Source organism: Pteropus alecto, unplaced genomic scaffold, assembly GCF_000325575.1.
Source record: "Pteropus alecto unplaced genomic scaffold, ASM32557v1 scaffold5, whole genome shotgun sequence".
Taxonomy (NCBI): domain Eukaryota; kingdom Metazoa; phylum Chordata; class Mammalia; order Chiroptera; family Pteropodidae; genus Pteropus; species Pteropus alecto.
The window spans coordinates 11,165,332-11,186,895 of NW_006441953.1; the positions used below are offsets into that span (position 1 = coordinate 11,165,332).

Here is a 21,564-nt window from a genome sequence, read left to right on the forward strand (position 1 = left end):
TTCTTCCACTTCTTGGGAGGATATCAGCAGCTTTAGACAGCAGACATATTGCTTCTTAGATATTTATGTCAGAGTGTGTTTTTTAATTTACAGGCATAGTTAGGGTCTTGTGTTTTCTCTTATTTATTTCTGAGATTATAATGGTTCATTATGCTTTAGATTCTGATTTTTGGTACTGGATGCTGGTTTTATTGTACTGTCAGAGTACTGTTAATTGTATGTTCAGAAATACTAATGGGATAGTGTTATTAAAGTGCTAGCACAAGTGCAGTTTTTATATTTAATATTTATGGGATGTCTGCTGCCTGCTACCTCCATGGCAGGAAAAAATGGTCAACGATACAGATTTGGTGTCTGAGCTGTCAGGGTTTATGTTCTTAAACAAATAAATAAGCAGCAAGTTGCTAGTTGATTTTATTGTATTTATATTACACACACACACACACATACACACACACACACACACACATTTTCCTTCAAGTTACTGTAGCCAAAGTATTTTTCTTTCATTTTCTATCCAAGAACCATTTGATTAGTGGCACATAGGTTTTAATAAAACATAGCAAACATGAATTAGAATTATTCGAGTTGACACATTTTTATTTAGTGATTATTGTTGCAAGCAGTGTACTTCCTTGGGGATGCAAGATGGGGAAGCAGAAGACTAAATGTTTTGTTCTTTGTAACATCTTGACTTTCTCCCTAGATTACAGGAATCAGGAGGTGAACTCAGATGCACTCTGAGTTCACAGAATCATTGAAAACTAATGATATTCCAAAATAATTGTCAAAGCTGATTGTGTTTTTGATTATAATTTCAAAGTTTTTATCTACATGTGCTATTAACAAATTCTGTTGAAAGCATATTTTATGAAAGTGAAGAACAAGGAATGTGCCAGGACGGGGAGTAGAACAAATATGTGAACAAGTTATTTTTTAAAAAATCTCTTTGAATACTGGCCATACAAAACAACTATATTTTAAAACAACTATATTTATCACATGCTTATATCCTGGTTTTACTTGCTTTTCCTGTTTTCTCCAAATCAATAATATTCTGATAATAACAGTAATACAATGATAAGAATGTATAGAACTTCCTGTGTATCATGCATTATTATAAGCACATAAACAGCCTATATGATATTAAGGAGAGTAATGTTTGACATCAGGGTAAGGTCAATTTCTAATTTAACAACCTAAAGATTTTTACTTTTTAAAACAAGTGTTAACTTACCAATGCTTTTGTACAGATCATTCTAAAAAATTAAATCAACAAATGTACCTAGAGCTTAAACAGAATCAATTACTAGAATTTAAAGTTTCAGCACTTTTTTAGAAAATAACATTTTTATTAGAAAACTTAAAAAGTTATTTTACTAGAAACTATGTATATCCATACAGTGCTTACTTAATTAAACATGAAGCAGAAAGAAAGAGGTCAGAAGTGTGAATAAAGATTCAGCCTGGCAAATGGTGAGTGCACTAGGTTATAAACCCTGACAGAATAAAGAGTGTGCGTGTGTACCAGCACCTGGCACTGTGTGTGGTGCAAAATAAGGTCTCATGTATTTATGTATTTAGGCACATGTACATACATATATATATATATATACACATATGTATGCATGTAAATATGTATATATTAAGTAAACAAATGAACTTGAGATGTAGAATAGTGGATCAAAAAAGCAGATATGGGAGAGAACTTGGAAATGATGAGTTTGATTTTAGATGTGTTGAGCATGAGGTGCTTATAAACATCTATATATAAGGAGAAATTGCTAGGAGAAAGTTATATTTATGAATCTGATGTTCATGTAAAAGTTTATGGGTGGAAATATAGATTTTGGTGTTACTCGTATATAGAAGGGAGAAGGTGAAATCACTTAGGGACTAAGTACTGCGTTGGAGCCTTGATGAATACATATCATTTTGGAGGCGGGGGCAGTTGTCAGGAGGAGTAGCTGTCCTGCAATATTAAGCTAATTTACCCAGAGAGTGAGGCAGGAAACCAAGAGTGTCTGTCACAAAGCCTAGAAAGAGAGTGCTTCAAGAAGGAATAGTCAAGAGCGTCAGGTGCTTCCTGATGAGATACTCCATAAGATAAGTGATGTAGGCTTCATCTGGTGACTTTTAAAGAGAGCAGAAGTGATAAAGCAGAAACTGGATTACTTTAAGGTCGGTAACTGAGTAAATTGAAACAGCTGGTAAGGACAGTTTGTCAAGGATGTCTGGAGGTTAATAGGATTAGCAAGGTAGCAGAGATTTGACTCAGGAAGGGAATATGTATACTATTTGTTTTTAGATGGCTTAACTTGTACAGCTTTAAATCTTGATGGGAAAGAGACAAAAAGGGGGAGCAATTGAAGATATAAAAGAGATGATAGGCAGAGCAGAGTCTTTCAGTTGAAAGAAGAAGAAAGGAGGAATTGATGGACGGTTTTAGATATCGGTAGCTTTGTAGATCTGGTGTTCTGAGAGAAACACCAGTTTAATGGTGTTGATGGTATTAATTCTTTGTGAACTAGAAAATCAAGGTGACTTCTGAGCTTTTGGCCTGGATGACTTTATGAGTAGTTATTTCATTTACCAAGATAAGGTATATTTCTCTCCCAGTACTCAAAGCCTGTTAATTATAGATGTGATTGCTTAAGAGGTGTTTTAATACCACGTCCAAATGAGAGAATTTCATTGCATTGCCCTCTTTCTTATCTCTCTTTTTCTCTATTAGCCCCTTAGGAAATAATGACAATAAGCTAAAGTAGATTGTGTTAGACTTGTCGATGACATAAAATTGTGGCTTTAAGAAATAAAACAACTTCTAGTTATTAATATTGATGACATATAGAGATAGTGAATAATTGAAAGAACAAGAAATCAACTAGCTGTTTTAACTTTTTTTTTTTGCTAGTAAATGCTTGAACTAGAATTGCAAATCATAAATACATTTAATGAATGAATTTCACTTCTTTTCCTTTTCCTTGTCTACTTTTGATTAAGGTGCTAAAATATATTAACGTTCCTTAGAGGCAAGGAGGAGAAAGAACCCTCTGAACTGGAAAAGTTCATAAATTGATAATCATCCACTGAATATAGTCACTATTTAGATATATATTTTAATCTTCATAGTAATTTTCTCTTTGTGCATAGAATGAGTATCTTTAGACAGAAAAATATGGCAGTAATATTTTCTACACACAGAGCATTTTTGCTCTAAAAAGCACTAAACAGAAGGTGTTCCAGATGGTGTCGCTTTAATGTGTATTCTTTGTATACTTTAAAAATTAGTATTTTGGAAAATAAAGCTTTCTTGATTACACTTAAGGGTTTCTGGTATGCTGTTGGATGCTGTTATTGGGACTGGATCTTGTGCTATTTTACACCTTAGTCAGGACTTTTGTATGCGGGAAAAAAATCATGTTTTAAAATATCTATTGTTAGTTGGTGAATGTTCTGGAATCACAAGGTCAGAAGGCATTTTTCTGGACAGTAGGTTGTGTATTCACCTTCACTGGAATATTCAGTAGATTACAACGTCCTTTTTTTTGAAATTCGAAAACTATTTCTGCACTTCAGCCCATATTCCCTGTATCTCCTTCTGGTAAGTAAGCTGCTGTGTTCACCATCTTCACATTACATAGCTGCATACCCATTTGTCAAAGACACCTATTATTAAGCTTTTACTGAAAGATTGTTGGTTATAATAAATATGGTAAGTGTGAATGAATAACTCAGCTGTATTATTAGAAATAGAAAAGACTGATGTGTGTGTGTGTGTGTGTATTTTTTTGTAAGATACCTTGACTGACCTATAGTAAAGCATTATGCAGTTGATGGCTCCCAAGCATGACTGCATTTAGTTTTAATTGAAAATTCCAGACATAAAGAAGCTAACACTGGGGAGTAAACATTTTATCAATATGTTACACAATTATGAAACAGGCTACTTTTCTCAATTTATGAGATTAACATGCTAAGTTTAAGATTCTTATTTCATATAAAAATTACTACATGTGATGTTTTTTCTTCCTCGAATTGTGTTTTATACCAGCTGATATGTTAGCAATACTCTGGAGGGTAAGTTATCTTAAAATGGTTTCTAAATTGTGCATGTAATTGCAAATTAAACAGTAGCCAATTGCCCACAATATCAGCTTGACTGCTTTTGTAACTTTCTGATGATTTAATTCGTAGAGATGGTTTAATCTGAATGTTGCCAAGGTAAGCAAGAGATTCTCACCACCCCCACAGGTTTTGCAAAAAGAGACAATTCAGATTAACATTATAAAGTAATTTTTTTGTTGTTAAAGAGAATTATTGTAAAGAGAATCCATGACTATTTAACAAAAGATAAATTTTAAAGTATATATCATTTGCTTCAAAAATTTATTTCATTCAGTTCAAAGTCCCTTCTATATAATAAAATGTAAGCTTATAAACAAATAAATGAGCTATGGTGTGAAAAAAATACAAAAGAATGAAGATTCCTTCTAGATAGATAAATGGGATCAGGATAATTTTTTTTTAAAGAAATACTTTTAAATGGATCTGGATTTCCTAGAATTTCAGTATGAAAAAAATGAGGAGGCTGAGATTCTTAAGTGATATTCCAAGAGGTGGAAACAGTAGGTTCAGAGAAATAAGATGGGCTAAGGAACAACTTCAGTTCAGGTTGGCCTTAACCTTAACATCTTGAGGAGGACGCATGAACCAATGGACCTAGAAGATAGATTGATATCATATAGGTATTATCAATTAAATTTAATTAACAACTTGCCATGTTCTGGAAAGGATTGCAGGCCCTTTATAAGAGTACGGAGGGTTTTTTCTAAGGATATTTTAAAAACGATTTTTAAAATTATTTTAAAAAATGAGGATTTGGATTTATTCTGCTACCAGTGGAACACCTTTAAACATTTTGAGTAGACTTGAAACAGGGCTGTTTCTCGCATTCCTGTAGATCATTTTTTAATAGTGTGTACGGATGAGGTTGAAAAACGGAAGACTTTGCCTTTTCTGGGGAATCAGGTGCCCTGACACCTTTTACTGAACTGTTGACTTCAGAAGAAACAAGTTATTTAAAATAATATTTCATACTGTATTCTTGTGACACAGTTTCTACATTTGCAGTTTCTGAATAATTGTTTGGCTGTTTCTGGCCAAAATTCCATCTCTCTACAGCAGTTTTTCTTCTAAAGGTGTGGGAAAAAATATCGTATTGCTATAAACTAAATTGAGGGTAATTTATGGTTGTAGTCACTAAATAAAATTTGCCAGACTCACATTTCTGACCATGAAGAAATAACTGGCCTCATATATGCCCTCTCAGTTCAAACAACTAGAAAACTGGAGAAAACATATGAAACAAACCGTTTCTAGGCTTTGGCACAATAGGCATTCGGGATTGTAATAATAGAGAGAAGTGAAACAGAAGAAGTTGGCTTCCTACCTGTAAGCATTTCTTAGTCCAAGGCACAAGGCTTAGGGAGACCCAAGCAGAATGTGGTGGTTTTACAATATCGAAGAGATAGAGATGGGAGTTCAGGGAATGTGTAGTCACTAAAATTTGCAGGATAGACTACCAGAGCAGAGCGAGATGTAGAGAAAGAGTTTTAGAAATCTTTATAGGAGTTCACATCTGTCTTTGGCTCAATACTAATCTGCATATTTGTAAGGTGAAACTCCAAGAAACCAGGCAGAAACAACTCCCATGGTGGTGCTATGAGTTGAACAATTCCCAGAGCTTAGACAGTGCTGGAGTATGTGCAAATTCCATCCAGCCATGTTAGACAGACCTCATTAAACACTTAGGGAATGCATTAGTAAAGACCCCAGAAAAGTAAATTCACAGTATCAGAGCCAAATTAACCCAAGAGTAAAGGCTGCTCTATTTCTATCTAAGTTTCAAAAGTAGACCTCCAAAGAATTAGCTGTTCCACAAGTAACAATATGTTTAGCATATGGTTAAAATTACTAGTGATGTGGAAAAGCTGCAAATCAGTTGATAGGAACTGATCCAGAAATGAGAAAAATAATGAAATTAGCAAAGAATCTAAACAGTGATTTTTAAATATTATAAATTATAAATACATTCAAAGATGTAAAAGAAAATATCAACATAGTGAGAAAAAAATAACTAAAAAATGAAACTTCTAAAGTTAAAGAATATGGTATCTGAAAAAATTTCACTTGATTGGCTTAATGCAAGTACAATACTTAAAAAAGATCAATGAGCTTGAAGACATTACAGTGGAGATGATCAAAACTTAAGCACAGAGAGAAAACACTAAAAGCAACAACCTCAGTGACCTGTGGAACAATTATCAAGCAATGCCATGTAAGTATAATTAGAATCTGAAAATGAGAGAAGAGAAAGATGGAGTAAAAAAAAAAAAAAAAACTTTGAATAAAGGTGACCATTTTCTGAATTTGTTAAAAACTATAAACCTACACATGTACTAAGATCAACATACCTCAAGCTTGATAAAGATAAGCTACATCAAGATATATCACAGTCTAATTCCTGAAAACTAGTGTGAGGGAGAAAAAAGATCCAAAATAAAATAACCAAACCAGCAGCTGTTAACCTAAAATATTCTGTTCAGCAAAAATATCTTTCAGAAATGATAAAAAAATAGTTTTTGGTCAAACAAATGCTGATTTATACTAGAAAACTCGGTGTTTTATTTTTGTATACCTCCTTAGGATATATCTTTTTAAGTCCTATTTGTGGTCTGATATTTGCTTTTTAGTTGTGTTTAAAATGTTCTTGAGTCATATAAGTGAATTTTTAAAAATTTATTTATTTAAATTAGTTTCAAGTATACAGTACATTGGTTAGACATCTATATAGTTCATAGAACAATCCCCCCAATTGCTTTCTCCTTCCCCTGGCCCTCTACCTAGCCATCATATTAATGCTAACAGCATCCATCTGCTGTGCTTCTCATCCTCGTAACCAACTATCAACTACTAATTTGTACTTCTTTAACCTTTCACCCCATTCTCCCAGCCCCCCAACCCTCTTCCCCTCTGTCCATCATCAAAGTGTCCACTATATTTGTGAGTCTGTTTTTTATTAGTTCGTTCTTTTTGTTCCTTAGATTCCGCATATGAATGAAATCATTTGGTATTTATCTTTCTCTGTCTGACGTATTTCATTTGGCATAATAACTCTAAGTGAATTTATTTTGTATATGGTGAAATTTACCGATTCTGTTATTTGTGAAGACACTTCTGATTGTCACTAGATTGCTTATTATATTGCAACTTTGAGAATATTTTTTTTTATTAGTAAAGGGACTTGGTTTCAGAGTCTTACTGAACTGTCTTGATTCATTATAGGTTTTAGAGATGTTTCTTTATATGGCTTTGAACTTCCCACTTAAAATTTATGCTTGGGGTATGGACAATTAGAATAATTCTCTCTATAATTACAGTTCTTCAAAATAACTTGTCAGATTTTCAAGATGTAAATGAATGTTTCTTTGGCATTCTAATCCAGAAATGTAAAATCATTGTTTGATAACACACGAAATCACAAACTTCACCAGCATTTGTGTCGAAAATATCTTTTGTTGCTTTGTTCAGTGTGCACAGAGTTTAGATAAGCATCAGAGAGAAGAGTTGCTGAACTGATGCAGTTAAATGTCAAACATCTACCGTACTAGACGATATATTTTAGGACTCAGTCTTTGACAGGTCGACTCAGGAGTTAACTTGTCATTACTTGTTCTACCCTTCACTAGTTCACAAGGAGACAGCTAAACTTGTCATCATGGGATTTCTTCTGTTGAGAAGGAAATTTTGAAGTTTGAAACATTCACAGTTCATGGCCGAATTACTCTGCTATTATAGGAGGGCCATTGCATTTTGGATTTTCTTTTCACTGATCACTGAATTACTCACCCATAGTAGTTGTTTGTTTAAAAGCAAACAGTTTCAAATATTTTATATCAAATTTAGAGCTTAATCTTCAGATTAAAAAAAAACAAGACAAAAAATTAAAAAATTTCTCTTTATCTAAACTTCTGAATTTAGCAATAATTTTTGTTAGGTTCAATAATGTAAGGGGGGGGTGATATTTTTCAAGGGAATCACCTGAGTATTACAGTTTCATTTAGACAGATATACCCAGCAATAGAATGCTTTTGAGCTCAAGATGTGAGATAAAAAAAAAAAAAAAGGCTAACGCATATAAGAAGTGTTAGAGTAACTGTCAGAATTCTTCAGAAAGAAAATTGCAAAATCTAGAGGTCAGGGCTGCCATAGTGGTGTGTAAAATAAAAACAATAGATAAAGATGTCAAAAAGCAAGAGATGAAGATCGCAGGCACAGACGTCAGTGAAATACTAGTAGCTACAGCAAGTTCAGGAGATGGTAGAAGTGAGTGTGGTGAGGTACCAGTAGCTCTTAGAGGAACATTTTAAGAAAAGAAACCAAAAGGAAAAAAGGAGGACTTTTCTTTTTAAACTAAGGCCAGTGAATTTTCAGGACTATGAATGGTTCCATCTCCCTGCCCTCCAACCCCCCCGCAAAAACCCAACAACCCAACTTCATGCAGCTCAGCACATTCCTCTCTTTTTGGGTTGACTCCAAAGTAGCCCTCTCATAGTTTGAAATCGAGATTAAATAGCTTTACTTTGCTGTCAATGTACATCAGCAATTACTTTAACTGGTGTTTCAAATCAGTTTTTGTATCTAGTGTAGAACTTTAAAACTATTATGTCCTCGTTAAATGCACTAAGCTAATGACTAGAGATACTGAAATGTTTTTCTTGTTTGCCTGTGCAAAGTTTGGGGTCTAGCAGCTGAAATATTCACAGATGGTATAATGGAGGGCAGAGTGGCTGTTTAAGATTAAGAAGGAATGCCTGTTATACCACTGGGCATAGGAGGAACATCAGGGATAGAGTGTCCAGGAGGGCTACCTGGAGCACTAGTTTCCAGCCAAAGAGCAGGAAATATTTATTACAGAGATAAGGAGATGTAGTATTTTAGTGTGTCTTCCTTGTAGGGCACTGGCAAAGTTGAAGGGGAAACACAGGGCCAGATCATGAAGGCCTTTTCATCTTGAAAACTCCAGAGCTATAGAAGAACAATAATCAGAAAGTGATGTTATTAGCTTTGCATTTTAGGAAGTTCGTTCTGGCAGCCTTGAAGAGTAGGGATTAGAGAGGTGGGGAATTGGGAAAGGAAGTCTGTTCAGAGGGGTTTTAGTGAGTCAAGGAGCAATATAAGGACATGAAATAAAGTAGTGTTAGAATGAAGAGGAGGCAGAGTGAATATGCCAGGGAACTGGAGCCAACAGAATTTTGTGACTGAGTTCATGGGGAAGTGGCAAGGTGGGGTAGTAGAGAACCAATCTACAATTAACCCTAAATTTCTGGCAGGATAAGTGGAGAATCATAGTACCAGTTTGGTATGAGGAAGCAGAAAGGTTTGAGATGTTTGTGGCACACAAACAAAGTGTGAAGGTGTCTAAAAATTAATATTAATTAGTGTTATGGTTTATTACTTAAGGCGGGTGGATTTTCAGTCTCTCTCTGTCTTTTGTTTAAGAAATCATCAGTTCTAAAATATTGAAAAATACAGCCACAGATATTTATTAGAAGTCAGAACAGTTGCAGTTGAGTTATGCAGAAAGAGAATAAAAGGGGTCGGGGAATGAAAGGTGAGACCACAAATTCAGAGCACTTCCTCTTCTCTATGGATAGATGTGACTGTACAGGCAAAAGAGGAATTGAATGGAAGCTGGTGATAGATGGAGGGTTTTTCTTCTCATGGGTTAGACAAGATCACATGTATATAGATTTAAGGGTTATCTGTCTAGAAGTATTTTTTAAAGCAAAATTATAATTTGAAATGCTTTTTAAACTTTACAGAACATTATACATCCATGGGCATACGAAGTTGGATTTCACAGTCTGGCATACTGCAATTGAAAAAGCAGCAGGTACAGATGGTAATGCATTACAAGATCAGCAGCTCAGCAAAAACGACGTTCCCATTATCGTGAACAGCTGTATAGCATTTGTTACACAGTATGGTAAGTATCATAGAGTTTTTATTCAACCCCTAGAACTCATAGTATCATTCTTGCAGTTTTTAAGTGGTACCTTCGTTGGACTGAATTAGAGCTCTTTATATTTGCAAGTACATCAGTGAAAAATAAAAACAGTCGCTGTTCAGTTAAATGCCAGTCCTTCCAATAAAACTCATTTAAATTATATAATGTACTTCTACCATTTCCTTTCTCCTTTACATGCATAAAATATAAATAACATATTGAAAGAATCTATATTATAAAATGTATATAAAAATAAAGACTATTTTTCACACGTTACAAGCCTACAGTAAAGTCTAGGGAAATGGAATGCAAAGTGCTGCCTAAGCATATTTTTAGAAATGGTAGACTATAGGACAATATGTAAAAAGAATTTACTTTTTTTAAGCATGCATACAAAGTTGTGTGTGTGTGTGTGTGTGTGTGTGTGTGTGTGTGTGTGTTTCATTTACCTGTTATAGGTCATAATGTTTATATTAAGAACTGTGGTATTAATTGTAATAGTTTCTTAATTGTAACGGATTTTTTAAAATAGTTTGCAGGTAAAAAAAAAATCAACTTGATTGAGACCTACATGGTCAGCTTCATTTTAATATGCTATAGTAGTATTTTATAGTAGTATTTTAGATATGCCTGAAAAGTAAAAGAATGCTTTTATTCTTCATGTTTATTTTCACATTACTACCAATTCTTTAAATTCCTCCTTTTTGTTGCAGATTTCCTTAATACTCTAAAAAGTAGAAATTTCTTAACTGCATTTTTAATATAAAATGTTTCTGTCTTTTAATCCGAAGATAAATGCTATTGATTTAGATTACAAATGTAGAAAAGAGTGAAATGATTGATCTGGTATTTTGGAAGGTATATTAACTTTTTTTTTGTTCTAAAATTAGAAATGTCTTTGACTGTTTTTAATTTGAAAAGAAAGTGTAATCAGTGAGAGAACTGCAGTAAAACACTGTGTTATTAATTTGTTACTCACTTATTGAGAATCTGTGTGCCAGTTGCCGATCTTAGTACTGAAAATACAGCAGTAGTGGTAAAAAGTTAAAGACAAATCCGTGAATCATCTGTTTAAGCATGACAACTGATAGTAAGCTGATATGCAACATAATATCAAATAACAACGCCTATGAAGAAAATAATATTTGGAAATTTATTTTGTGTATGTTAATCTCTTTTCTTCTAGGAAGAGTATCAGTTTAAGTATTTTAATTATTTCATAAATAATACAAGTACAATTATTAATATTCAAATTCATTGTTTTTTAATTATGTCTACTGTAAATATGCATTTAATCAAATTATTATATGAAATCCCCTTCTATGATAGTATGTTTATATTTTTTATCAGCTGTAATCATCTGTTTATTTGAAAATGAGAGAGAGAGAAGGTTATCATCTTTATTACTTATTCATTATTAGTGCACTTGCATCTCACAGGTATAAATGAATTGCACACATATTATGTTTTAGCAAGAGCATAACCTACCTCATTGAGAATTCTCACATCACGTTAGCTTCATAATGGCATAGAGTCTTCTGAAGCTGACAAATGATTAAAATAACTTGACTAGCTCCAGTGTATCTAATTTAATGTTTCTCTAGGGAAATCAGAAGTTTCTTTGTGGTGTTTATTTGAATTTAAAATCATTAAGCATTATATTGTTTTCAACTAAATTTCATACATTATAACTACTTTGTAACTCTAACACAAGGTACATTAACTTGCATATTAAAGTAATAAAGCCAATGAAAGACTCTTTATTTTATTTTGTTTTTTAATGAGCAGAACATGGGGGAAACCCCAGTGTTATCAACATGTAGAATAGAAATTTAATATAAACGTAGAAAATGCCCAGTCATTATAGGATGCAGTTGGTTGGCTCAGAGCCTGTAAAGTCAAACTTATTTTGAACTTCCTTACTTTTGGGTTAAAGTTTAAAGGCCAATTATTTATTTATTTTTTTGGTATTCATTGTGTCAGGATTCGAGCTTGACCAAGTTCATGGTATATTTTTTGGAGTTCTAATTTTTTAAGTGAGTTACAGTAGTTAGCTCTTGGGGGAAATTATTTTAATTTATGTAAACAATTATGTTCAAGTTCATATTAAGTTAACTTATTTGAGTACCAGCTATCAAAAATTCACTCAACCAGGAAACTAATATCTCAGGAACTTAGTCATAATTGTTTTTTGTGTAATTTGCTTATTCTTGCATTAAGTGGTCATTTATTGAATACCAGCTGAATTCTTCTAGGCAATGTGTAGCTGCTATATACAGAGAATAAGCACGACCCCTCCCTTCCAGGAGAATCAAAGACAAGTGGCAGACAGTTACATCTCAAGTTCACAAAATTCTACGGTAGAGAGGTTCCGGGCTTGGTCCAGGCTTCCATGTGTTAAAGGGGTAAATTTCACCCAGAGTAGGGGTGATCATGGAGGGCTTCATGGGTGAGGCATGGTGCCTACCATGAGTCTTAAGAGAAAATAGGAGCTAATTAGAATGAGGAGAAGGAAAGTGTGTGCCTATGTGTAGAGTTACGAGGAGCATTGTCTGTGCAGGGAACTTCGTGTTGTTCAGTGCGGCCAGAACTTAGTGTGAGGAGAAGGGATAGATAAAAGAGAAAGGAAGATTAGGCTAATTCATGGTGCATCTTATAGAGTGTAGTAAAATCTTCAGTCTTGCCTTACAGGCAGTGAGAGGGTGGTATCCAGATTTTTAGGCATGATAGTAACACCAGTAGACCTGTATGTATCTTAGATCACACTCTAATTATTGTCGAGACACCCTGGAGGGCTGCACAAGAAGAGCGGGCAAGAGTTGTGAGGAATTGAGTGCACTAAGTAACAGCATGTGGGATGGAAAGAAGGGGAAAGTTGAGACTGAGGTCATGATGAAACTCTATATGACATAATACTTTTTTAGAAAAATGTGGTGAGAAAGAAAGGTTCTGACTTGAAAGGGCTTAGGGAGGAGGCCATGCCATATAGAGAGATAGAGGAACAAGATAAAGAACATGTTGAGAGTGGAAGGTGAGTTAGTGAATGAGGAAGGAAAATTAATTCCTCTAGTTAATTTTGATTTGTCCACATGTATAAGTGTGTGTGTGGCATGCATATGATACATGCTTATTAAAATGCGTGTGTGTGTGTGTGTGTGTGTATTTGAAATCTTAGAAATTAAAACCTGCATGAAAATGTATATGTAGTAGTTGAAGTGATGAAGTTGAGTGGGTAGGGAGGGGAGTTGGAAGAAAAAATTGAGGATTGATTCCTGGAATTATTAGTGAATATTAGATGAGCGGAATTAATGGTGGATTGGAAGAGTAGCCATTGAAGAAGAGGAAAAAAGATTTGGTATCATAATCCCATGAAAGCCATGAGATTAAAATAATTTTAACAGGGATTCCTTTGGAGTATCAAATAGTGCAGGGGATTCTTATTAGATAAAAACCGAAAAGCATCTAGAAACTAGGAAGTCATTGATATTCTTGATAAAGGTCGTCCTAATAGAGTGGGACTTGGGTACAGAAGCAAGATTGAGTGGTTAAAGAATGAACAGGGATGTGAGATGGTAGAAACAATAAATATAGAAAGCTCAGCTTGGTTTTGGAAGGAAGAGAGACAGGAGACCTGGGAGAAACGAGGGAGGGTTTTTATTTTGTATCATCTTCTTTGTTGCCATCATCACTCCTCCTCCTACTATTAACCACTACTATTCCTCTTATTTTATATGAGGCACTTGGTGAATTAATAATTTTAAAAAGGAGATGGCCCAATTCTTTATTTAGAAAGTGAAAATGAGAACAGACAGATTTACAAATGTGTGTGTGTGTGTGTATGTGTGTATGTGTGTGTGTGCGTGCATGTAAAGAATTGAAAAAAATTATACCAGAGAACCTTGTGTATTGTCAGTGAAAATGGAGGCAGGTTTGTATTCTGGGGACTAAGTGACGATAGGACACTTACTATAAAAGAATATTTGAAAAAGATACTATGAAGGACTGGGGGCAAGGCTGACCAGAGTCTTGCTAAAAGTGAGAATGGAATAGTTTATCTTGTTTACATTTTAAATACTAAAATTAGAGGACAAGCCTTTTCCCTTCTTGGATAATGATATATATATATATTTTTATTAACTCTCAGATAATGATTTTGTATCGTTCATCATCTCAAAACAAAAATATGATCTATTTTTAAGATATCAAAGTGGATTTTAATCTTAAACTTTTTTTCATGTAACTTTTTTTTTTTTAACAAAGGCTTAGGGTGCAAATATATCTATCAAAAGAATGGTGATTCTTTGCATGTAAGTGAACTCCTAGAGAGTTTCAAAAAAGATGCAAGAAGCTTTAAATTGAGGGCTGGAAAACATCAACTTGAAGATGTGACAGACGTTTTGAAAAGTTTTCTCTCTGACACTGACGATGCACTTCTTACCAAGGAGCTCTACCCATACTGGATCTCTGCTTTAGGTAATATATATAAATATGCACCATCATAAGTGCTTGTCTTTTCATTGGATAATTAGATTTTTAAAATCTTTGATAATTTGAAAATTTAACTGAATAGAACAATGTACATAAGATTCAGACAGGAAATTGTGTATATGTCAATATTTGTTTATATCTATCGCAGAAGAAATTTGTGGTAATCATTGATACGTAATGTTTTATATATTTAGTTTTCAGTAGCTTCCTTAGTGCTTACTCTGCTTGAACTTAGAAAGTGTTATAGTGAACTCCATGTATGCTATTAATTTCTCATTAAGATTAAAATTAAAGGTTTAATACAAGATTAGTTTTATAGGATTTCTCTATATGGCTCTTTTGGCTTTTTTCTATCATTTATTCTTTCTCTTTAGGGTATGTAATAATAATTCTTTACTCTTTCTATCTTTATTTCCCTAGATTCTGTCTAATGACGTCAAAAAGCTTTGCTACAGTATAAGAGAACCTATTTAAGAAATGACCCTGGAGAAGTAGTTTATTAAATGACTAATTTAGTCAAATCGATTTCAGTAAATCAATATATATATATTTTATGGATATATTTATATCCATTCAAAACAACTCCTGTTATAGAAATGTTACCGCAATAACAACTTAGAAATATAAAATTGCCTTTAATCCCATCTTTCTTAATAGAACTGTTTTCATTTTTACATATTACTTTAAGTCTTGCCTCATACCTATAATTTATATATAAATATTTACTTTATTAATAAATCACATTTTCCATTAGCTACAGTGCTTTAAAAATGATTTTCAATCTTTATTTTTTTCAGTTTTTAAAATTTGTCATTGAATTATATCATAATTTACTAATATATTTCTCTCTTGCACCTTTAATCTGCTTTAGAATTTTTTTGGAAAATGACCTTTGAATTTGATTATATGATATTCCTCTGTTGAGAGAGAATTTTTCTTTGAAAATATTTGTTTACTCTAAAACATAAATATGATATTTGAAGGTATTAATTTTTAAAACATCACAAAACACCCACAGTTTGAAAAATCTCAAGAATGACCCTTATTAGTGTCTGCAAGAAAAGTTTAGTATCGTTATTAAAGCTTTTCACAATTTAACTACTTAATTCGGAAGTCTTTTATTTGCTTCCTGGTATTTCTCAAATCAATTGGTTTAACTCTAATCACAAGAAGTGTTGTGAAGTATAATTTTCTGCAATATGAGATATGGAATTATATTACATATATAATTGTATCTCTTTAAGCCTTCTTACCATGCCACCCTCATTTTTGTTTTAAAGATTTTATTTCATTTATAACTATGAAGTTATTGATAGTATATTTTATAAAGACTTACAGTTTCTTTATTGTAAAATTAGTGATCAAAAATCTGTCAAATATGCTTTTGCTGAAGTTTCAAATTTAGTGACAAAAATATCTTTAATGTCAGTCTGTCAGCAGGAGGTAGTTGGAAAATGATACCATGTGTCAGAGAGGAATGTATTCACCTTTCTCTTGGATATGAATTCTTTGAGAATTTACTTAGAGAAGGCTTTGAATACTGAGTCAAATAGCCTTAAAGTCCTTTGCTTTTAGTTCCAATGTAGCTCACCCTGACCTCTCAGAAGTGCCCTATGTTGGATCTGACAAGACTAAACCAGAACAATCTGGGCGACCTCAGAGGAGAGCTCTCTTGGGTCTTGTGCAGTCAAGGCAAAGAAAGCCTTACAGTAGCATGTGACCTATTTATATTATACATGATCTATTCTTCTAAGAACACTATTAAATTGTCTGATGTCTGTGGCTAGTTGAATAGTTCACCGTATTTTCTGTGTGATCTGAGCTCTAGCTTACGTTCTACTTCCTAATTGCTTAAGCTTTGTTTTCAAAATGTCATCTATTTTATTTCTGTAGGATTTGTGAAAATATGCTGTTACTAGTGTGACTTCTTGTTATAAGTGTAATGGTATTAATTATATTTTATGGAATAAATGCAATTACTTCTATAGTTAGAAACCAGACGACTTGAAGGCAAATGTTTAGATTTCACTAGGAATGATAGTTAATTTTTAATTCACTTCTAGTATAGTCTCTGAATGTTATATGGGTGTTTTCCCCTCTTGCTTTTAGAGTCATCTACCAGCACAGTTAAGACAAAATGATGTTTACTTTTAGACCTCACGTGCAGGCTAAATCAGTACGAAAAGATCTGTTGCAGTTTTGAATAGGAGTAAACTTCAAAGTGTCACAGAGTTTCTTACCTCCCCAGGGATCATCATGTCCTTTGCAAGTGACAGTGTATTTTTAAAGAATCATTAATGTGCTTCTGGCTTTCTGTGGATAAAATAGTTAGAGCTAAGCAGAAAATGAAAAAGTCTTGTTTCTAAAGGTAGCTGGGAATTGAGAGGGAATATATAAGTGCAATCCCCTTGAGTTACGGAGTCAGCACAAGTTATTTATTTGAAGAAAGGTCTCTTATTTCTCCTGTGATCTCGTAGGTTAAACTGAACCACCACTACACATCTTCTAGAGACCAGAACTTGGGGGTTCCTATGTCTAGTTTGTTCAAGTGTTTGACTTCTTGGGGTTAGGAGAGTGGAAGGTAATCTCTTCTTGTCCTCCTCTCCATGACTAACCAAGTTCCGTCTGTGACAAATTCAGAGGGTCCATCCTCCTCTAAGTCAGTGTCATAGTATCAGAGTCTGCACATGGCTTTTTCTCTTGTCCCTTTACCTTTTCCAAGGAGTTGAAGGTAAGAGGGCTGGTAAAAGTTCCTTTGCATGAATCTGCAGGGTAGTGCACAGTTCATAGCTCTGGGATGGTTTTAGATTTAGAAAGATTTTTTATGATTTCATAAGGGGAAAAAAGATCAGAAATGTCATTTTCAAATACAGGTAGTGAGATATTTTTTATAGCCAGAGTTAAAATACTTTTGGCTTATATCTATAATTTGCACTCCTGTCTGGGTTATTAATTGAATAAATTTCTGTTAAGTGAAGTTTGATGTTCCTTAAAGTAGAAGATAAAATACAACTCTGGGTTTAGAAAGTGCTTCATTTTTAATTACATAGTATAAGAACTATAGCATATAGCCTAGGAATGTTTATGGAAATACTTTTTCATAATTATAGAAGTTCAAATATTTTTCTGTTGAAACTTGATTGTATCACTTAGTGAAATATGATTGTGAATATTGTTTTAAAATATTGCTAAAATTTATAATACAGATTACTATTTTAGGCCTCAAATTTATAATACAGATTACTATTTTAGGCCTCTTTTTTTTTTTTTTTTTGGAACCTCTAGATACCCAGGATGACAAGGAAAGAATTAAAAAATATAGAGCATTTATACATACTCTTCCAGGTGTCAACCGAGCAACATTGGCAGCTGTTATTGAACACCTTTACAGGTAGGTGGATTCATGAATTTTTTAGTTCATTTCAAACATGACCCTTAATATGTAATTATTTCTTGAATTTAAAGTACTGTAGTTAACCTTGTGCATGTGACCATGAATCTTTCATCATATCTTGAGTTGTTTCAAAATGAAATTCCTATTAAGCTATCACTTTAATGTCTCTTTCTGTAATTAAGATGCATTTCAGATAAATAGCACTGCAAAGTTTCTTAAATGAATTAAAAATAATCATGTACAGCATCCTCAAATACATCCAGTGTATAAGCAAGAATTTTTAAATTCATTTTAGAGGGAAGCTGGGGAAGAGAAGAAAGTATAGGGATGGGGATTCTATAGCAGAATCTGTCTGTGGAAAAGCATTTTCTCATGGTGGACTCTTCAGAAACTCTATTATCGGTTTATACCTAACCTGACTCTAATATGTCAGGGTCGGACTGTTGATCAGATGAAGAAATTTTAAAAGTCAAAAACCGTCTATGTCAGGGCATGTGGTCCCCTGTATTTGGGAGGATAGAAGATATATTATGGTAGCTCGAAGAATAATAGCTGAAGGATGAGGATGTTTGAAAATAACCTTTAATGTTAAAACAAAAGGTTTGTTTTGCTATTAGCAAAAATTATTACAAAGGCTTTACCAAGTATGAAATATTGCTTAAGGAATATATTGTCGTAGCTTCCTGCATGGATGCAGTACTCCCTTGAATAAATTTCTGTGAAAATTCTCCTCAAAGTACCTTGTTTGGAGTCTAGATTTAGAAATTTTTCACAGCTTATCTCTTCATCTTTCTTTGCCAACCACCACTTCTCATACATGTAAACTTTGTTACTGTAAAACTTATTTTCTTATGGTACCATATAAATTTAGCTTATATATTATATAGTCCTATCTCTATGTTGCCTGTGAGACATTGAGACAGATTTTTTTCATCAAAAATTTTAATGCGACCCAGCTGCCACAATTTATTAAGTGAACATTTTAAACATTGAGTTACACATCATTATTCTTGAAATTCTTAATTCAGATTTGAATTTGAGATGACGAGTTCCTTCCCACCTTTCCTTCCTCCTTTTCTTCACCTAACATATATTTTAGCTTCTATTATGTAGAGGACAATGCGTTTTAAGATTCCATGTGAACAAAAATATTTAATAATAATACATAAATGACAAATAGTTTTGAGTCAGCAGTTCCTGAACTGAGCACCAAGGAGCCCTGGGACATCACAGTGAACTCCCAGGGGTGCTGCGGGGCATTTTATATTTTTTAAGGAAACACAGCAACATCGGGACAGGTTTTAATACAGATAATATTAGCATAAGACATGGACTTCTAGAGGAGAGATTGAGTCATTCATTGTGTGTTCAGCTCCAGGGGATGCTTCTGATTTAAAGAGAGATAGGAACTGGGCATGAAAGAAAGATAAGTATGAGATATGAGCAAAAAATATTTTCTAGGAAATAGCCATGCTAGAAAATGAGATTGTAGATGCCTGGCAGGAGGTGAGAGGCTCTGTTACTCAAGCAAAAACATCTGGGTTTTATTTCTTTAAGTGACGAGTGACTGGTCAAATCTGTTTTAGAATAGCAACCCCTGTAATGGGATGGGTTGGGGAGAGGTTAGACTAGAGGCAGAGAAACTGATTAGGAAACAGCTTTCTTGGGCTTCTGAGGATAAGGCCTGAGTGAGAAGAGACTGAGCAGCAGAATATGAAAACCTGGGAAACGCTGACATGTGGGGGTGGAGAAATAAAGGAAGAAAAGGGAAATACTATATTGTACCTACTTTTGCTAGAAATTAAGGCAGAAACAGAAAGTAAAAAGAGAGGTGAAGAGTACCAAAGGAGAATGCTTTTGCAGAAGGAAGTCTCGAAAGGTGGGAATGTTTGATTAGTATCATCAAAAATTTGAGGTCCCTTTGGATGAGGTCAGGTTGATTTAGCATTTAATTCCATTCCTGCCTTAGATAAAAGATTACTTCCTCGTGACTAACATTTTCTTAATTCCATTCACCAGATATTTATTACGCACTACAGTGTGATTAAAGCAGCACTCGCTGCCTGTGAGACACTTAGATTCCAGTAACAGAGGCATGCATGCAGATAAATTTTCCAGGTGTTTACAGCATAGTGTGATAGGAGTACAGAAGTGGTTTCGAGAGGGGTGTCCACAGTTATTACATTCTTCTCTATCAACTTGTAATTCTTTTTGCATCTTCTAAATCATATAGGATGATTGCACTTGCTCCATCTCCGCTATGCCATTTGACATTTTATTATAAGTTTTTTACATTATCATATATATTGCTGTCATGTTTACTCACGTTTTCTTGAACCTACTAGAATTTCTGCTTTAAAAGACAGGTGTGCCTACCTTAGTCTTGCTTTATTCCTTTGATTGAGTTGGTCTCCCTTGTTTAGTGTGTATTCTAAAAGTTTGCAAATGTAATTAGGCAAACAAGCAGCTGCCCTATACATAGCCAGTGACAAATAACATTAATAGATACTTTCATGTGTATCACTTAGTGCTCCCATCTCATGCATTCTTATCAATGTAAATATCCTTTTATTAGGGTGATGGCTGTAGTTTTTTGTTTTGTTTTTAATCTCTTTGAACTTAGATTTGTGAATACTTTAAGTGCTCTTTCTAAGACCCAAAAGTAGCCTGCTGATTGGGAGAGTTGATTCATCGGTTCGTTATAAAAAGTCATTCTTCGTTATATCAAAGAAAAGTATAGTTGTCTTTCTAAACTAGGCAATTACTTTTTGAGAGCTACTATCTTATTTTGAATAACCAAATGGACATTTGCTGCTTGGTATTTTCTCACCTGATAATGCACTTTTTGGAAAATCCAGCCCAGCCCTGAACATTGAATTTAGAACTCTCCACTATATGTCTCCCAATTCACCTTTCTTGCCTTATTTCCTACTTAGCTATTACTTCCTTTTCCCTCTCTCATTTATGCTGCAGTCCCACAAATCATTCCATACCGTTCTGCAAGCACATCTTTATGTCTTAGCCTCAGGTTGTCCCATTTTCTAGAATTGTTTGGATATAGTGAGTTCGTCCTCTAAATTAGCACTCAAGTACTGCTTTGTAACTTGTAGTAATATCTTCTTTAACACTAGTTTTCTGTGTTCTTGACTAGACTCTTAGCTACTTGGAAGAAAGAACTTGAAATCACTCCACTTCGTATATCAGAGACTTTCAATATGTGTATGCTAAAAGAAAATGATAAATGGATATTATGACTTATAGTTCTATAAAATTTTCAAAAAGAAGTATGTCATAATGAGCTACGCTTTTCTCTAACAGGGTTCAGAAATGCTCAGAAATCAATCACATGAACACCCATAACTTGGCCTTGGCCTTTTCATCCTGTTTGTTTCAAACTAAAGGACAAACTAGTGAAGAAGTGAATGTCATCGAGGACTTAATTGATAATTATGTTGAAATATTTGAGGTAAATATTTTATATCCCATTTCTTGTTAAAATAGTTTTGATGTTACTGCTTGCAAACAAAAATATATATTTTTGGATGTTTTTATTCAGGTCTTTATGAATATTTTAAAATGAAGAAAATAAAGGATAGTTATATATGATCTT

At 33.6% G+C, this 21,564-nt stretch overlaps 1 protein-coding gene across 2 annotated transcripts in view; it reads left to right on the forward strand.

Moving 5' to 3' along the window:
• The window catches only part of ARAP2 (ArfGAP with RhoGAP domain, ankyrin repeat and PH domain 2), a 159,002-nt gene that overhangs the window by 86,914 nt on the left and 50,524 nt on the right, over positions 1-21,564 (forward strand). For both annotated transcript variants that reach the window (XM_006918943.2, XM_015595043.2), the window contains exons 20-23: positions 9,888-10,051; positions 14,333-14,545; positions 17,846-17,951; positions 21,273-21,420. In XM_006918943.2, the coding sequence (XP_006919005.1) occupies positions 9,888-10,051; positions 14,333-14,545; positions 17,846-17,951; positions 21,273-21,420 (631 nt within the window). The remainder of the gene's footprint in view (positions 1-9,887; positions 10,052-14,332; positions 14,546-17,845; positions 17,952-21,272; positions 21,421-21,564) is intronic.